The 20,276-nt window shown below is 33.3% G+C and overlaps 1 protein-coding gene across 5 annotated transcripts in view; it reads left to right on the top strand.

The window, feature by feature from the left end:
• The window catches only part of cnc (NFE2 like bZIP transcription factor cap-n-collar), a 281,683-nt gene that overhangs the window by 104,308 nt on the left and 157,099 nt on the right, over positions 1–20,276 (top strand). For all 5 annotated transcript variants that reach the window (XM_012290857.2, XM_076535644.1, XM_003705629.3 and 2 more), the window contains exon 2: positions 11,388–11,555. In XM_012290857.2, coding sequence (XP_012146247.2) covers positions 11,388–11,555 — 168 coding nt within the window. The remainder of the gene's footprint in view (positions 1–11,387; positions 11,556–20,276) is intronic.

Genomic DNA, 20,276 nt, shown 5'->3' with positions numbered 1-20,276 from the left:
TAACCAACGAGGTATTATTTCACTTTTATCATTAGCGGAGTATAAGTACGGGTATAAATTGTTGAGATCTTATGGCACACAGTTTTTATATTAAAACAACTGATTGCAACTTTGCTACATCATGATGAAATAAATGGTTAAATAACTACTTACTGATCAGTTTTTTATCAATTTATGTGAAGCATCAGAGAATCTAAACTTAAATTATACGAGATATTTCACCATTTCCCTGAATTTCGCATTCTTGTCAAAAAAGCGAGTGAACTCAAAAAACACTGAACTGATTCAACAAAGTATTGAATTATCAATGTAAAAATATTAAGATATAGTTTTACTTTAATTATTGGACCCTTATTTACTTATATAGATGATAGTATGCAATTATTCGTCCATTGATATTTATAACACTGCGTTGTACTGCAAAAATAATTGTGAGAATAATAATAAATAAATTGAAGTAAAATTACATATATTATATGGCATAAATATACCATATAAGTATACACATTACACAATATAACCTTTTATATGTGAAATTAATTTAAAAATGTTTAATCATGTTTAAATTTAACTTCAACTTTGTTAAAAAGTAGCTTTTTGTAACTCTACATATACAGGGTGTTCAGCGATTTACTAGCCAGCGTTTTTCTCGTAAATGACTGGTACTAGAAAAAAATGAAAGAGGAAAAAGTGATAGTGTTTTTTATAATCAACATAATGAAGTATGTATTTTTTTCGTGTTTATACTATTTTTTAAGATATGAAGGTAACCTTCAGTTTTTTTAATGGATTGGTATATATTTTTTATATCATATGAAAGAGCACATCGAAACGAATTCAACGATGTATTATATCATGACCTTGAAATCCATTCTGAGTCAAAAGCAAACGAAATATTTCAAATATTTCGTATTACTGTACTTACCGATATTTCTTACTGATATGTTTACATTTCGTGTTCAATGTGGTTTCTATTATCATAACACTATTATCATGACCTAATCATAATCACATAAAACCACCAAAAGTGCTTTCTAGCTAATGGAAACCACATTGAACTCGAAATGTAAACATATCAGTAAGAAATACCGGTAAGTATAGTAATACGAAATATTTAAAATATTTCGTTTGCTTTTGACTCAGAATGGATTTCAAGGTCATGATATGATACATCGTTGAATTCGTTTCGATACGCTCTTTCATATTATATAAAAAAATATATACCATTCCATTAAAAAAACTGAAGGTTACTTTCATATCTTAAAAAATAGTATAAACACAAAAAAAATACATACTTCATTATGTTGATTATGAAAAACACTATCACTTTTTCCTCTTTTATTTTTTTCTAGTACCAGTCGTTTACGAGAAAAACGCTAGCTAGTAAGTCGCTGAACACCCTGTATAATAGTTATATATATAATTATAATTTAATGTATCTTTAAATTAAGAATTGTAGATTTACTTCGAATTGTATGTTTAGATAATATTGTAAATACTGTAGATATTGTAAATATGGCATTGTACTTGCTACTGTAAATTCAGTGTTAACATGACACTGCACGTAGACTATTATTTATTCGTTATTTTCTTAGAAACTTCGAAATTATCGCTGAAAGAATTCATTTTGAAAATCTGAAAAATGTATTCCGTCGAGTAAAAGTATGTTCTGGTAGTGATCGGTGCTCTGTAACAAGACAGCCGTCCCCCAGGATATGCTTTCCTCCCTCCCTTCTTTCCTCCCCTTTATCCCACCCTTGCTCCCTCGTCCCAGATCCTACAGGATCATTAATCAAATTCCCTTTTTAGCCGCGCCTCCCTTTTCCCCTTCCTTTATCCCCTCCTCGTACGAAGGTTCAGCCGCCATTACTGTACGGCTGCGTGCACGACGCATTAATTAAAACCAGGAAATTAATGCTTTATGCTTTTGAGTCTACCCTCTTGACGAGACGTAGTCTCTCTCTTGGCCTTTAGAAAGTTGCTTAATTTTTTAATCGACCCTGTTGGAACGCAAACTTCTGAATCGTTTCCTATAACGAAACGATCTTCAAAAGACCCGATCTCTTTTTTAACATTTAATTAGTTGAATTAATTTCTGATACTGTCTTTTATACATTGACTTACTTTTTATCGCAAGATCCGTATCAAAAACGTGAAGATCAACACTCGACCTAGAGGGCACCACCTGTGCTAAACTGAAATTATGTCGGAAATTGTGTTTATATTTTTTTATTTCATTTATGATGAAACTGCAGATATTTTGATATACTTTCATCGTCATGATTTTCTGAAAAGTTAAATTTTATTAACAAGTAATATTTTTATTAATTCTTTTTGAGAATCTTCGAATTTTATTTGTGAATCTTTGAAATTTATTCGCCACTATTCAAATTTTACCTGCAAATTTTTATGTTTGTAGGAAATAAACTTTTAGAGTGTGATGATTCGAAACACAATGATTTTCCCGATAAGTAAAATTCGGTGCAATAAAAACGTTTTTAAGACATCGTTGACAGGTGATACGCAAGTGGCGGTAACAAAAAGTTGCAGTCACTTTTCTCGTTAATAAATTATCACTCTTTACCACGTGGATCATTAATGACCCACGTTGATCAACAAGAGTATACATTACAGGGCAAAACTGAAGCAATAAAACTATTTTATCAAAAAAGTATTATTAATTATTGGCATGCGAATAGCATAAACGTTCTACCTTTATTATTATCTTCAAATGAAGGCTATCAGTAATTTAGAATGTGTAGAATAATCAGTAATTTAGAATGTCCAAAAAATAAAATAACGATTATTGAAAGTATCTGCAACTGCAAGATTGTGGTTTTTAAAAAAGTGACACTGAACGTAACTAACGAGGTGTTAAGATTATTTCTTAAGATGGCGATAAAAATTACTTTTCCCGATTGTATTGTAACTCGTAAGTCCTGAGGGAAATGTCTTACCTGAACCTTTCGCAGATGAATCATAAAAATTAGTAGGCGTTACCCATGGGACCCATTAGCGGTCAGTGTCCATCTCTACCACAAAATGTCCACAGCCACTTGTAACCGCAGGAATACTAAGTAATTTATGAACAGCGGCCGGGATTTACGGAAGATCATTTGCTACGGTTCCTTCCTTTTCTTTACGACTAAGTCATTACTTCACAAGCGGCGTAGAAAGATCCTTGCTAAGGATGTTTCACTTGTAACTTGCTCGTTCAATTTCGCATCTCATGCTTCGCGAGTTCAGTTCACGTTATTCGTTCCCAAATTTATTCATTTAATGAGTGCGTACGAGTAGTGGCGTTAACTATGGGATCTTCGGTTTTATTCGGTTGTACAAATAGCGGAACTTCGTTATTATATTCATGCAACTCTATGCACTTTATTTATTCGCGAAAATTCTGATTAATCATTATTCATCACTAATATTCTTACTGACAATTATTAACAAACGTTATTGTAGAAAATATATGAGCATAATCTTTTTAGATAATTTTACAAAATAAGTAAAATATGATTTCTATAATGTTCCAATTATTATTTCAGTTTTCATAAATAGTTACAGTCAAAAATGTATTTAATAAATCTTATTCAAAGATATAATGCAATAAAGAAATTACATGGAAGCATATTAATGTCAGACATATATTTTAAAATTCACTATTTTACATGCAACCATATAAAGCATGCATAATGTTCACGTACCAGAACAAAATTAAATTTCTTGCACAAATTCCTGTCTCGATCGAACTGCTGATTTTCACTTTTTGCATTTCAAAGAATCATACTTGTTATAAAAGCTTGATTTCTTCGAAAGAAATTCAAACGTAAAACCAGTCAAACAGAAAGCAACTAACTGCTCGATAATTCAATTTTAATAAAAATTCAACCGCGTACGCTGACCTGTTACTGGCCTATTCACGTCTCGCTTGCCTATTCCTCATTCGTATATGAAAATTAAGAAAAAAAAGAACAAGAACAGCAATGTTGCAACGGCAGAATAAAAGTCAAAGATTAATTATACCGAGCAGTGAGTGACAGCTCGAAAAAGTGGCTTACTGATAATGAGTAATCTTTACAAATTTATCTGTAATCTCGTTATGGCATAACGCCACCTTTTGCCTTTCTTTTCGCCGCGATTGTGCATCGAATCCTTTACAAAACAGCGCACTTCTTAGCCAGTGAACCTGTCAGGATGTACCTGTGACTGTGGACGATAAATAGTCCTAATGGTGGTTCTACCGTTAGGTTGACCAGGTATTATCCTCAATTTTCACGCCACCCTTTCGTTCCTAGCCAGGAATGTACTGATCGTTTTGTTCGACTCTCTGCTACAGATGAAAAGTCTCTAAACGAGCGGTATTTGCTAATGTTTTCGTTTAACGTAAAAGCCATTCAATATAAAAACAAGATTAAAATAGTAATTTTGATAGTTGTAAATATGACAAAACTAAAAATTCGAAGTAACTTTGAAAATTGTCGAAATTTGAATCCGTAACTTGATAATCTTATTTAAAAAGAAATTGATTGAGCAGCTGATCGCGAAAAATCTAATCAAAGTTTTTGATTTGAATGTGACAAAAATTATTTATCGCAAAAGTATTTAAGGTATGAATTGCAATACAGCAGTTATCAATGTAAAAGTTAATCAATTAATAAGTTTGGATTAATTAATATCTTACATTTACGTATTAAAATAATCAATTAATCTAATTACTGTGTAAAAAATAAATTAGGTTAATTAATGCGTAAAAGGTAGATTGCGTTCATTAATATACAAATATGTAAAAATGTATTTTGTAAATAGCACAAAATCATATAATGTAGCAGTATTCAAATTTTCATGAATTGAATCGAATCCTTGAAGTAATTAACATCTCGTAATCGATCAATGTTTGTAGTAAATATGCGGTTGATCCGATGTTATGTTGTTTATCGATAATAAACCTGGTGTTTCTGCTATCAAACGCTTGATTATTCCAAGAGATTAGTTTAACTTGTTGTCATCGGCGACAATGGCGAGTAATTACATTATCGTGTTGTTGTATGATCGACATTCGATGCAGCGTGTTGTAAAACGTATAGTCATCGGCTCGTGTTCCGCAGAAGTAACAAACTCTTCCGTTAGGAAGACAGATCGATTTTAGATCCGTAAGGTCATCGCGTTTATCGTTTTCTGCTAAATAAACAATTAAACACTTCCCCGAAGAAATAAAATAGAATTCAAATTATACTATTTCCAACGTTTATTCGCCGCGTATCAGTAAAAGCTAAATGCTATATAATAATTATTTTAAACAAAAAGTTTGTTGAACATTATGCAAATAGTCGATTAAACAAAAATGATATATATTCGAAAGTAAAATGTTTAAATTTTTTAATTTTGTATGAAGTACAAAATTAAATCTTTATAATTTAGGCAAATAACTTGAATAATATTTTAGTATTAAGTTCAAGTAAAATTAAATAAAATTAGATATTAAAAACTAATTTATATATGAAGATTAGAAATTACGTTAAAAGTCCAATAAAAAGCAAGGTAGCTTAAAAGATAGGTTATAGTTACAGTACATATTTATCTCTTCAATTTTTTGTTCTACTTTACTTGTTATTTTTTTACCGTTTTTTAAGAACAATAAGTAGAATTTAAAATATAAGCAAATTGAAGTGACTATTTAACTGACATTACATTTCTTTATAGTATGCTGTATAATGTAGATAAAAATTTCATGCAATATTTTTACAATTAAGATAATAATTTACTTTAATACTTGCAATTACGATGACCCCGAAGTATGTTATTAAAGTCATTATTTGAATAATTTGTCTTTGAGCAGGTTACCGCCATTTGCATCTCGTTTTCATGATATTCGCAAAGAACTTATGTCAAGTTTAACGTCGAAATTATACTTCGTGCCAACGTGGGTCACATGTTTACTGATGAAACCTAACCTAACTTAACCGAATAACTTAATTACATTATTTACTCATTGATTACATTAGGTTAAACTATATTAATATCCTAGCTAACGTGAAATCATATTTGTACGAAGTTAAAATGATGTAAATACTATGATTCAATTATTACATGACTATTTTTGTAAATTGTCTATATGTATTTAATTTCACGAGTCTTTTACACGTTTGCGGTCATATTTTGGTTATTATCCTAGTTTCAGTGATTAATTTGTGCGTTAGAAGAACATAAAGTTATTCTTAGACATATCTAATAATTATAATAAATTAATCGATTTCTTAATTGCACGACAATTGAACGACGCTATAAATTGCATTAAACGTGGAAAAGAAAAAAAATTTGGCCAAGAAAACTTAATATTTTTATGTTGTTCAACGGCTCATGTTAAAAACCGAAATAAACGACATTTTAAAATACAGTGCAATTTAAAGTTTGCTGCATATAAAAATTCTTTGTTTGAAAAATCGTACCTTCCTGTTCATTTTATAGGATACCACTTAATGCTCTGATCGTTACAAGTTTCTCTACAGAAAATGAACTTAATCTACCGTCAAAATCAGTTGTTACTGGATAAGTTTTTGCCAAGAGTTTTGTGTCTTATGGATAGCGAAAACGTCAGCCCAAGTCGAAGTGAAAATGTAGTAGTTCAAATTGACGCAGCAAAAGTCAGAAAACGTGAATACAGTAAAGAACGTCTTCTTTGTGGACGATGGATTTCTTTGCGGCGTCGAACGAACAACCAAACGTTTATTCATTGTACTTCCGGATAAATCGAGACGTTACTTCGTATAATTGAAAAATAGATTCAACCTGATTCTACGGTTATATCCGATTGTTGGAAATCTTATAATCACCTCAATGCATATATAAATATTTAACTGTATACCACAGGAAGAATTTCATTGATCCATATAATGGTGCATATACAATATCAAACGTAGTTAACGTGAATCCAGAGAATTTCCACAATATTCAAGGCCACTATATCAGTTACATTGCTAAATATTTGTTTCGTAAATATTTCAATACAAGAACAGTTGCATTGTTTGAAATCTTGGCATATATTTATTTAGTTTCTATAAATAATTCATAACAAAGTTTAATTATTTCCAACTCGAGGCTAACTCGAAAAGAAATTATTTTTGTAAATATCTCGAAGACCGAACGACGATAACATATATAGAAAAAAAATGTTTAGAACAGTAACTTTGATAACATATTTCAAGGTCATCGAAATTGGCGAAGAATCGATAATAATTATTTTAGTATTTATCTCCAACTTAACTCGAAGCTAATTCAGACAAAACTATTTTTACAAATATCTTGAAAATGAAGACCGAACGACGATAACATGTATAGAAAACAAATTTAGAATCTTGATAACATTTCAAGGTCATGAACATCGGCGCGCAATCAAAAAAATAAATAACGGCTTTAATACTTTATCTGCAACTTTACCAAGGGTGAATGAGACAGAGAACTATTTTTGCAAGTATGTCAAAAATGTAGATCGAATATGTATGTGGAAAACTTGCATAAGGAGATTTACAGAAAAGGAGATATAAGGCAACATATACATATACAGAAACATATACAAAAAAGATATATGGTAACATATAAGAAGATATACAAAAGGAGAACGAAGGTAATATTTTATAAGGATAAGATGTTGAAGTGATATTGATAAAATGTAGTCCTGATGGAGTATACACAGTGTCCAGAAAATGTCGCCGTCTACCGCGGTCTCCCCTGCACGAAAGAAGGAGGGATGTTCGCTTCGTTTGATTTGATACAGTCGGTGTTTCAGTGCCGTCTCGGCGTGTGGTTAATCGAATAAAAATTAAAGGCGTCGATATCATTGGAGCGTGTGCAACGATGCCAGATGAAACGTGGGCCTAAACGCGAAGTCCGGGTAAAAAAGAACGTAGCCCAGCTGTGGGTGCGGCGGATATCCCGCTGTGTTTCTTCAACATGGCCGACACACAGGCAGTATGCACACCCACGCCATGCCTTGTCGTCTCTCTTTCTCGCCGAGTCCTCCATTTCTTTCTTGTTCCTCCGGCACATCAAATTACACGCTCGGTGAAGTAATTTCCAAAGGCGCGTCCGTGATCGAGCGTGATGCAGAAACGTATCCGTTACCCTTGGGTTCCGATGCGCCGTGTTAAAATTTGCGATCCCCGATAACGATGCTCAGAGATTAATGGCCGCGTGTCAGGCCGGATCCATCCTTACTCCGTATTCGCGTCAACCTATTAATCTGTACGAAATTACTCCTACACCTGGTGAATAAATAGAGGGAGAGCCACGAAAATCGTGCCACTTAACTACTCGCTTTGTAATATCGTGTCACACTCGTGACGCACGCTGCAGTTCGAATGCGATAAACCAGAATCGCGTTTACGCTGTTGTTTTGATTCAATTGTAATAATAACATGCAAACTCAAGGATCGTTAAATGCATTCAACTTTCTTTGTTTGTTGTAATGTTGCAACAACGATTAGTTAACACTGCATGACAACTGCCTTGAAAATCTTACGGTAAGGGTGACACACTGTAGTCTAAAAATGAATCATATTCGTACTTTCATTGCGATTGAGTTTTTGATACAGTTATAATTATAATCTAGACAAATAAGGAACACTAAATGCAAAATGTAGTTAACAATTTAAATTTCTTTGCTTTAAGATTGTGGCAGTAGGTATTTAACTGTGCACGATGCAACTGCTTTGAAATTATAGATTAATTCATTCGCTGAATGTAGATACACTTATTTGGATGGTCATCATAAATCATTTTCGGCGATTCGAAATTTTAATCCTTTAAATATTCGCAAATTTGAAATTCGAATATTTAAGTTTATTGCATAATTTATTTGAAATATTGTTAATTTATTATATAAATTGTAATGTTTACGTATTTGAATATTTAAGTGATCGACGATTTGCAATTTGAATATTTGGTTAAGTTGAAAACTTGAAATTGAAATATTTGAATTATTTGAAGATTTGTAATTCATATATTTGACTATTACAAAATTTGAAATTTGAATATCTGAGTATTCAAAGATTAAAGTATTTAAATACTAAAATATTTGTCATTTGTATTACATTTATATTTATTAGTTCAGCTACTACAAACAATTGCGGTGGTAAAAGCTAGAAAATATCAAGCTAAGAAATATTTACTTAATTAGAAATAATTAAATAAATATTATAATAATTAATAAGAAATAATTAAGTATATATTAACGTTACATTACTGTCAGTAAATACAAGTACTGATTCACAGTACGAGTAAGTGTTATTAATTACTTACCTAATCTAATTATCTCGCTACTTATTTATAATAATTTATTTCCGTAAATTCAAACATTTAATTACTCTCTGGCACCACCCAAATTGACATTTAGAACAGCTTTTAACTGCAGCTGTTGCATTAAGCGAAATGTGTTAAAAAAATTCATGACGTTTGGGATAACTACACGTATTAAAGTCTTTAATTACTATTATTATATAATTTTAAATTGGCAACTTGAGTATATACTTTGAAGTGCGAAATTGCCATGTATCAATCGCAAAAAAAAGTTCCAGCAGTGGGTAACAATAAGTTTCATCCATGAAAACGTGGATTGATAGTGGTAGTATTCTATTTTCCATACTTGATGTTACTTCATTATGAACGTTTGAAACGGTACACAGAAAAAAATAATGATATGTATGCGTTATTTACGGAAGTGACGCGGTACGTGAGAGCATTATTCATAATTGGTTTTCATATTTCATACCCTGTAATTTTCGTTTAGAAAATGCAGAACGCTCCAGCGAATCGACCACTATTGTAGTTCACTCAGTGGAAATCTTAATGAAAACCTACCTATTTAACTTGCGTTATACAACAGGAGAAATTTCTGAAATCTTAAAATCGTCACGCACAACCATATTTGGTTATATAAAGATCTTGCCTCGACGTTATTAGTATGTTCGATGTTATCATCAAATGCACTGCGAACTTTCTACATGATCCAACGCATATACTTCTGCGGTTCACCCATATTTTTTCGACAAACTTTTTTCGGTGCTATTTTTTCGGAGCAAAGATATTTGATAAAAATATTTATACAAATTTGAACGATAGGACCTAATCTAACATGTTTTATCTTGATGCTATTTTCACTTGATGCTTCCGTAAATTGATCGTACCTTACGGATTTGATCAAATTTCTATTTTTATCATTTCCGTACATCATATATATGTATAACATCAAGTTAACAATCTGTCACAAACAGACGTGGTCCCATGTACATTTACCTAACATCCAATGACAAAGAGCGGCCATCATCGACACCGGGTGTTAAACCTGACAAATTACTGTTCGACGTTATTTTCTATGTAACTTTGTTAATAACGTTGGTGTTTAGATTAGCGAAGAAAATCTGTAGATTAGTTAACGAGGTTGAATACGAACTCGGCGAAATTGGCTCAATTAAAAGCTACAGGCCAGCTGCCCCGACGATATTGTGCCCCGTCATGTGATTGGTCCCTTCTCCCCGGTTCTTTCTTCTTCTTTCGATCTCCTCCATTTCGAGATGCATCGATACTCGGCCATCATTAATCATGCACTTTTGTACACACTCGTCGATAGGATTCCCTGCGAGGGACATTTCGCTCGTAACAAAAATGAACCTTGTAGGATCGTGATTTTAATTTTGAACAACGATCGCAGGCCAAACGTTATTAACTTATATAAAAGGTTCACGTAGCTATCGTTTTTCCAACGAAACATAGTCGTTACTGCAGTATCATACAATTACTGCTACATTTAGCAGCTAGTAATTAACGTATTACGTGTGTATGATTGAACTGTGTTTATGGTTATGAAACATAGTACACAGCTGATTGTGAATTATAAGGCATTTTGCTACTTTGGAATAAATATCAATTATTGCCGATCGTGCCTTCTGGCTCGATCTGCATCTGTTCGTTTTTCTGTACTACGTTGTAGACTGCAATGTTGGATTTTCTAACTTGAAATTTTGAGAATAAAGTCGTGAGACAAACATAAGTTTGCTCTATAGATTTTAGCAGCGATCTGACGGCAGGAACCCATCGTCATCAACTTTAGTCGTCTTCGAATCAATAAAAAGCTGTGTTTTGCTTGCGCTTTTGATAATCTCTGTCACACAAAATCGAGACGAACCACGCTAAAAGAATTTAATTTAACTTAATTTAATTCCTTAATTTAATTAAAAAATATAATTCTACACTGCAATTGATATCGTATCACGGCATAAAAACCTGAAAGCCAGAACGTCCAATTTAAACCGTAACAAAATGTTTAAATTTACTAAATATAGTATAACCATACCAATTACGATATTAATTATACTGAATTTTGTGTATTGTTGCAGGACATGGATTTAATCGAAGTGCTTTGGAAACAAGACGTGGATCTCGGATTCACTCCATTGGTCGAATCCGCGGCTTCGCCGAAAAAAGCGTCCACATCGGAGAAACAAACCGACGATGAAATTGAAAAATTACAAGCCTTAGAAGCGATTAACGCGAACAACGAAAAGGTTCGTCAAGTAATTCCACTCTTTGTCTCTTTATATACGCTCCGTAATCGATCGATTTCCGGCACTGATTCGGATCGTAAATATACGTCTATAGTTGTGCGACGCTTTCTCTCGTTTACGGACCAACAGACCACAATTAACGATTAATGACTTATTGTTTATCGAGCGCCGGCTACTTTCTGCTTTCACATGCCGGAAAACGTAACATTTTCCTTTTCCAGATTCCATTCGAATTCGTGTTTCTCACGCATACTTTCCGACAGATTGTTTTCTGCGCTTCATCTTTCCGTCTTTTGTCTGCACAGTCATGAGCAAATCTGGCTTCCTCAGGGAAAATATGGTAACTAAAGAGAAACAGGGTTTCCACTAATTGATTTTTCAGGATTTTCGAGAATTTCAAAATTTTGGGTCAGATTAACAATTTAAAGAAATATTTGGGACCTAGAGATTTCAGAATCTAGGAGTCTAGAAAGTTGGGAATTTAGGAAGTGGAAAGCAGCAGATTTGCGGATTTGAAGATCTAGGAATAGAGAAATATAGGGATTTCGGTGTATAACGATTTCGGGATATAGAAATTTCGGAGTATAGGAATTTCGGGATGTAGGGATTTCGGAGTATAACAATTTTCGGGATATAGGGATTTCGGAATATAGAAATTTCGGGATGTAGGAATTTCGAGATATAGTGATTTCGGCATATAAGAATTTCAGGATATAGGGATTTCGTTATATGGAGTCTACGGGATATAGTGATGTCGGAGTATAACGATTTCGGGATATAGGGTTTTCAGAATATAGAAATATCGAAATATAGGAATTTCAACATGCAGGGATGTCGAGGCATAAAGACTTCAGAACACAGGGATTTTAGGATGCAGAAATATTGGAATATAGAAATTTGAGACTTAGGGATTTCAGGTTCTAAGGATTTGGGAATCTACGGATTTCTAAATCTAGAAATGTCAAAATCTGTATATTTTGTTATTTAGGGATTTCAGGAGCACAAATTTAGTCTACGGAGCTCGTGATTTGGAAATTTCGGAACCCACGAATTTGTAGCTCAGGTATTTTAGATATAGGCATTTAAAAATATAGAAATTTCAATATCTATGAAGCTAAGGATTTTGCGATCTAGTGATTTAGGTGTTCAGACGAATTGAAAAGTCCAGAAATTTGGGGATTTAAATATCAAGAAATTTAGAAGTTCAAGAACTTATGTATCCTAGTATTTATAAATTTGAATTTCGAAAATTAGAGATTTAGAGTTTTGGGCGTACTGGAAATCTAGCAACTTGCGGATAGCGAAAGTTGGATATTTAAAAATATAAACATCCGGAAGTTTGGTCATTTCCAAAGCTAAATAAACGCTTGGATATATATCACATCATAATTTCATTAACTACGAAGTCTATGATTCATTTATATTAATTTATATTAATTTATATTAATTTATATAATTTCGTAGTATATTATTTTGGGCTATAGTTTACTTGCAACAAAAATAGCCACGAGGTCATTGTAGTTTCAACATAAGTACAACGAAACGAAATTGTACCGATATTAATCAGTATTTTTAATCGGGAAAGTTATTTTAATTAATCAAAAGCTCAACAATGTTGTCGATGAGTAACACGCATGCAATGGTGTGTAGAATAGAGCGCGAGTCTTAGCTAACGGTTCAAATTAGAAATCTTTGAGGATTACAAAACGGGCAAAACTTTACGGTAGATCCAATGTTTCTATCGTTTGTCAGAGATAACGAAGAAAGAAAAAAAATCAGTATTTGATTGCATTAATACCCGTAAAGATACGAGCAAGCGATCCGTGTCGATAGATCGATATCAATTTGTGAAGTCAACGGCGAGGCATCAAACAAAGGTGACGCCACTCGCTCGACTAGTAGAAGAATTCGACATTCAGGGTGGCTATCTCTTTACAATCTTTTAGATGACTGTTTCGCTTCTTATGAAGGTTGTTCGCGTCTAGGAAATACGTCTATAATCATGTATCTTGTTCCTGAATCTTATATGCCCGAATACCATCGCAGGAAAGCTATTTTTGTTACAAAACTTTTTACCCGAGCGAAACAAAAACTCCGATCTTGAGTCAGGATCTTGTTAAGCACTTAAAAATTGAAGTAACGGAAAATGAAAACGGAACAAAATGTGGATTAGATACAAAGAGACGAAAAGCGAGCAAAAAGTAGTACATAGTATGATCAGGAAAGTGTATCAGCTGAGTTGTACAAATTTACCTTCAGTTCAGAACAAATTTAATTTCTCTACAGAAAGGAAGGTAACTATAATAGGTTAAACGCCCGTTAATTTTTAGAAACTTTTAAAGATATGAAACTTTATGGGTGAATGATTTGGTGAAATAGGAATTTGCAGTCTTAGGGATTTGAAGATTTGTGAACATGGGAATTTAGGGATTTGGCGATTTAGGAATTTGAGACTCTGCGGATTTGGGGACATAAGAATTTACAATATAAAGGATTTCAGGATTTTGGGTTTCAGAGATCTGTAGATATGGAAATTTTGTAGTTTATAGATTTTAAAATCTATGGATTTGGGGACTTAAGATTTTACAGGCTTAGAGATTGAAGAATTTTAGAATTTAGAGATTTGTAGATATTAGAATCTAGAAATTTGACAATTTAAAAGTTTGGAGATCTATGAATATGGCACTTTAGATATTTAACATTCTGATTTTGAGGTCAAGAGATTTAACAATCTAGAAATTTGTAGAAATAGAAATTTTGGAATCTTAGGATTTGGAGATCTAAAAAATTTGAAAATGTAGAAATTTACTATTTTAGAAATTCACATATTTCTCAAACGTTCATGGTGGTACGCAAAGGTCAAATTTCAGAGAGTATCAAAGTTCTAGATTGTGGGAGATCAAGAAATGACCTGAATGTGTATAACCACGAATTAGTCAAAACTTGTCCGTCTACATCCCTGTGGGCGTTCTTTAATTCTTATCAAACTTCTGCATAAAGGTTCCACCGTGGTAATCGGTCAAGCATAGATCAGTCAAAGGTATAATCCTATGGAACCCATGGAAGCCATGTTCGGTAGACACCAAAGAGATTAAGCTGGAAAGAACCATCCCACACGCCTTGGGATATGATCTCGGTCGATGTTTCGGACCTCGAACTATTGGCTTTTGATCTTGTCTTTCGCCTGCTTCCTCGTACGTGGGAATACACTCGTCCCTCCATTTACGCGGTACTTTTTTTACGCGGTAAATTACGCTCATTTATGATTTATCGTGAACTGTTATGATTGTAGAGAAAATTAAGTTGTGGGAATATTCCAACATATATTAAATGAAATCAAACAGCGGCATCCACATAGGTGAACAATCGTCTTTTAGTTCTTTAACATCGGTGAATTACATGTTTAATAAATATATTTATCCTTAAAGTGCTAATCAATTAGTTTTATTCCTATTATTGCAACCTAACCTACTACATGATTTATGACACTGTTTACGCGGTAGTTTTTATGCGTGATCTTAATTTACGCGGCCAGGAATATGTCTTCCTAGAAAAAAGTCATTATGGACAATGATGCAAACATTTAGCGATATTTAACTTTCAACACGCATATTTCGAGTGTGGTAACATCACGCGTTTTACACCAACTCTAATATTCAGTTAATTTTGAAATAATTTAAAATGTGATTTTTTTCTTTTGGATAGTTTTTAATACGTGAACGGAAATTGAGTTGTCATATTTCGGCTTTCTGCATAGTTTTACATTATTGATATTATTATTATTATAAGAACAGCACGGTTATTTGTGTTTTATAGTAAACAAAAGTAGAAATAGATATATTTTTTTTTTTTTTACATAAAAAGCAAGGATTGTGTGGTGTGTTTCAATCAAAGGGCCAATTGAAAGTGTTGTTGAACAAACAAAATTAAAAATAATTCAGGTAAATACGTTAGAACTATATTTGTTACACACTCTGTACTGTTGCAGTACACTATTTTATTGATATCTTCTGTTTCTATCTATTTTGTGAATTAATCGAGGAGTTGTAAAAAAATTAAGCAAAGTATTAAAATTTCGACAAATTTGAATGTTGTAACGAAGATCAGAGCACTTATGAAAATTTAGTGATAAAAAATGGAGAACAAATCATCTGAACAAATTGACATTAACAATGAAAATAATATTGAACTTGCAAATATAGCAATAGTAGCATTAAAATTTGCTTTTGTTTTCTGAAACGTTATTACTTCCTTTGTCAAATTTCCTGAAATCTCGTTAGTTAAGCTTTTTGAAATAAATATGCATATCTAAAACTTATATGTAGCGTTTATTCCAAAATTTGTTTCTTTTGTACTGACTTGTCAGTAGAAGTTAATGGATCATTTATTCAATTCACCAAAAGCAGAGATTGGCACTACTTAGTCTATTGATCACTTCGGATAAAACGCGGACGAAAACAATGTTTGCCAATAAATCACCCGTGATGATCGTTCAAAGAAAAATGTGGCCAAACAATATAAATCTTACATTTTTCAAGTTATAAATGTGACCCTCACTATTTTCACCAAATCGTTTTATTGCTTCGTAGAATGTATTTTGAACTGCTGCATTAGGTTTGCATCAAATTCATAAATCACAAAGATACATTAGATTTATGTCCGATAATATGGAAATAGTTACCAAATTATTCTATTTAAAATTATAAGCATGTTTCCAATTATGGAGGTATTCTTAAATCGTCTATTATGGGAAACTTTCACCTAAAACAGAAAATCTATTTTGTGAAACAGTATGGTTAAACGGACTTGGATCGATCACTCGAGCGTCGTTTTCTGAAGGAACCGCTTACACTTTCAGCGGTTGATTTAATTCACTTTCTATTTTACGAGGCAGCTTTTTCAACGTCGATTTCCTTCGACGCGATTCGGTCGATAGACACGAAGAGAGTTTAAGTATCCAAGAGATTCGAGTCTACGAGAGCTCATCCATACTATGGTCACCGACAATGACGTTGCATCAACGTTCTGGGCGGGTAACCCATCAGACTTCTCGACGTTCTTTCTCTTCTCTTCTCTTAACTTCTGTTCTTCGTCCTTCTCTCTCTGCGTTCGCTTGGTCCCTATTCTTGGTTTCTTGCTTCTTCTCGCAAGCTTCGGTAGTCAGTGGTTCCATCTTTCTTTTCCCGTATTGCCGTCTACTCGCCTTCGTCGCTCGGGTTTCTTCCTCTTCGAAGATCGTATTGTTCCAATGGGTTTCACCTTTGTGAGAACACGCCGCCGTCTTCAAGGGTTCAATAATACGGGGAAGATCCTCGATCCCGATCGAAAGCAGACAGATCGATCCAAAGTATGGTTTGCGAACAGACGAGAACAAAGGATCAGTTCACTCCTCTTCTGTCCCATCGTTCCACGCCACCTTTTGCCACGTATTGACAACTATTGTTTCGCCGTTCTTAATCTTCGTGTTACCTCGGATCCTGTTACCGAATGTAACTATGCCCTTCGCTGAAATTAACAGCGGATTCTTCTGCGGATTTTTTAGTACGATACAATCCTTTTGTGTTTGTTCAATACATTTGCTGGATATACAAGTGTTGTTGCATACACAAGAAGTAAACATTTGTTTAAAACTTGTTTTAAGACCAATGAGTAGACTGTGGAAGTGCATGCATATTCAAGAGCAAATTTGCCTTTTAGGGAACTTAACATTGGAATGTGAAAATTCAAAAGTGTAGGAATTTAATAATTCAAGAAGTTGAATAATTTGGGAATTTTAAGATGTCGAAATTCAGAGATTTTAGTATTTAGCAATGTGAAAACTTTGAAATTAGTAAATTTGGAAATTAAGGGTTTGCAAATTTGACGATTTAACGATTTGGAGATTCCATAATTTGGAAGTTTGGAAATTTGCAATATTTCTTCATTCCCGTATATGTAGATGACTGTATTCCAAATCCCAAAGTCCCTAAATCATCTAAAATTTCTATAAATAAGTAGTAAGTTTCTTCCCATTTATTTCGAGAAATCTTGAAAGTATTATGATCAAAGCCTTCAAAAATCTTGCAAATTTTATAATTAAAGCTTTGAGAAATCTAAATAATTTAAAAATTAGAACATTGAAAAATCTTGCAAGTTTTAAAATCAAAGTCTTGAAATCCTTGAAAATCTTAAAAATTTTTAGACTAAACAATTCAGGATGTGAGTTAAAGAATGCGAAACTATGACTATTCTTCAGAATTCAAGTTTTTTTTAAATTAGCAATGCACGGGCAAGATTGGTTTACAGATTCTAATAAAGTAACTGAAGTCTCTTAAATAATATACAGTGCACTTCAAAATATCAGCGAGCTATTGGATAGCGAGATAAGCCTTATACATAGCGGCCATGACAGACACGCTGACATGTGCAGAGGATGCTGCTTCCCCAATGCAAACTCGTAGACCTGATCTAGAGTTTCAACGCTTTCAACACTCTCGATACTCCAACACTTCAACACTTTTTATACTTTCCATGACTTCAAAGCTTCAACAGTTCAACAGTTTTCAAGACTTCAAAATATCGAGACTATGACACTTTCGACGCTTTTAAAAGTCAAAGATATTTACTTTGGAGTCTTATAATTACTAAAACTTAATTGAATTTAAATTTTGAAAATGAGATGAATTTCAAATTTTGAAATTTCCGTATTTCTACATTCTCAAATTTATAAATTTGCAAATTTCTGAGTTTTCAAATTCGCTTTTAAAATTTCAAACTTTCTAGTGATCTAAACTTATCATTTCTCAAATTTCCAAATTTTTACATCTGCAAGTTCTCAAATTTCTAGTCCTAAATTTTTATATTTCTAAATTCTCAAATTTCCAAAGCAATTTCGATATTTTGTCATGTATCCAAATGTTTTAATTTTTAAACTACCACACAAGTATCTCGATTTCACAAAAAAATTTCAAACTTCTAGTATTCTAATAAAATTCAAAGTGTTTCGAATCGCAAGTAAATTTAAGTCGTTGCGAATCTCCGCAAGAGGAAAAGCAAATATCTATCACTAGCTGTATATTTATTTTTGCAAATATTCATCACTAGCTGTGTACGTATTTTTTTTACTATTCCAATTTCTACATAACTCGATTTCACAAAAATTTCAAGACTCCTAGTGTTTTAATAAAATTAAAATTGATGAAACTCAAGTACATTTGAATTACTCCGAATCTTTACAAGAGGAAGTTTCAAATATCCATCACTGGCTGTACATATTCACAAAAGCAGCCGAACGAGAAGTAGCGTTCATTTGTTCATACAGCCACGGTTTGGCGAAATGATAGATGTATAGCATCCCTCGATCCGGGGGCGTCCTCGATGAAGCAGAAGTTGGTAGGAAAAGGGTGAGGAAGAAGAAAGCCGGTTGGTCGTGGAAAGCGACAAAGAGAAAGAGAGCGTTAGGAATATGGGGTGAAAAGAGAGGGGAGACTAGGACCAGAGAGATTGGAGCAGCACGGCAGGGGATTCCGAGGGACGTATTGATGGTCCTGGAAATTGAAAACGCGCCCAGCGAACCGAAGTGGGTTTGGCCTCCTTCTCTTCCTTAATTGTTTCTGTCGGATGAAATTTCAGGACAAAATGGCGGCTACTTTGTGACATTGTATCCCGGGATTGCTTGAAATCGATCAAACTTTACGTTCTTTCGTTTGTCAAGGCGTAAAAAATACAGTGTAAAAATTCCTTGGATTTCAGGTGGACTCCTAATCAATAAGCGGTTTTTTCTCCATTTTATTGTACCATTAATTTTACATCCTATAGAAAGAAATAAGTTAAATAAAATTTCATGTTGTCTGGGTAACTGGGTGTTCTTTCGTTTGTACGGGTATTAGAAATACAGGGTATTATAATAGTTCAATGAATCTCAGGTAAAATTTTTTAAAAAATAATCAATTTTTTCTCTTCATTAAAAATTCTATTTCTATTTTTTTCACATTCATGTAATAAGTCTATAGAAAGAAATCACGATTTGCTTCAAATTTTGTTTAATCCTTGTAAATTATAGACTTTAATAATGAATACGAGGCCTTTCAAGAACAAAGGGTTAATAACAAGTAAATTTAATCCTAGTCAAGAAAGGAGTACTTCACCCTACGACATTGTTCCCCATCTCCATTTGTTTTAAATTTTATTTGCGTAAGACACCCTAGAGATCGTTAGGGTCGTTGCAACTGCGCTTAGCTTCGATTTGACGAGAGTTGTTCGATTGAAGGGTGAAAGGTTTGATCGAACTTTGTATTCATAACCCCGGATTTTGGGATAACGCAGCACTCAACGACGATACATCACGCAGAATGGAAAAGAGACTGAGGCAACGATAGAAAGGGATGAAAAGCGGTTGGCAGGAAGGGGAGAAGAGCTAGTGGTTGGGATAGCCACTATCAGAGAGTCGCTATGATTAATGATCGAGTACAATACAGTTTTCATTAAACTCATTTCACTGCAGCTCGTATATAACACAGGCATTGCCAACCTATGGTCCCAGGCCATACGAACGCCCTTCGACTCTTTTTCACGTTGCCGTTAGCTTCGCTTGATTATGACGTCTCTATGATCGTCGACCTTCACCGTCTCGGATGCCTTCCAATTGAATTCAGCCATTGTTACGCGGCGTCATTCCTAATCCTTTGATTATCAACGAGAAAGCGTCTTGATTCCGAGTCATAACGAAGTCTCCAAATTTTA

The sequence above is a fragment of the Megachile rotundata genome, chromosome 9, assembly GCF_050947335.1.
Source record: "Megachile rotundata isolate GNS110a chromosome 9, iyMegRotu1, whole genome shotgun sequence".
Classification (NCBI taxonomy): domain Eukaryota; kingdom Metazoa; phylum Arthropoda; class Insecta; order Hymenoptera; family Megachilidae; genus Megachile; species Megachile rotundata.
Note: the sequence above shows the minus strand (reverse complement) of the source record. Positions and strands in the feature narration are given on the sequence as shown.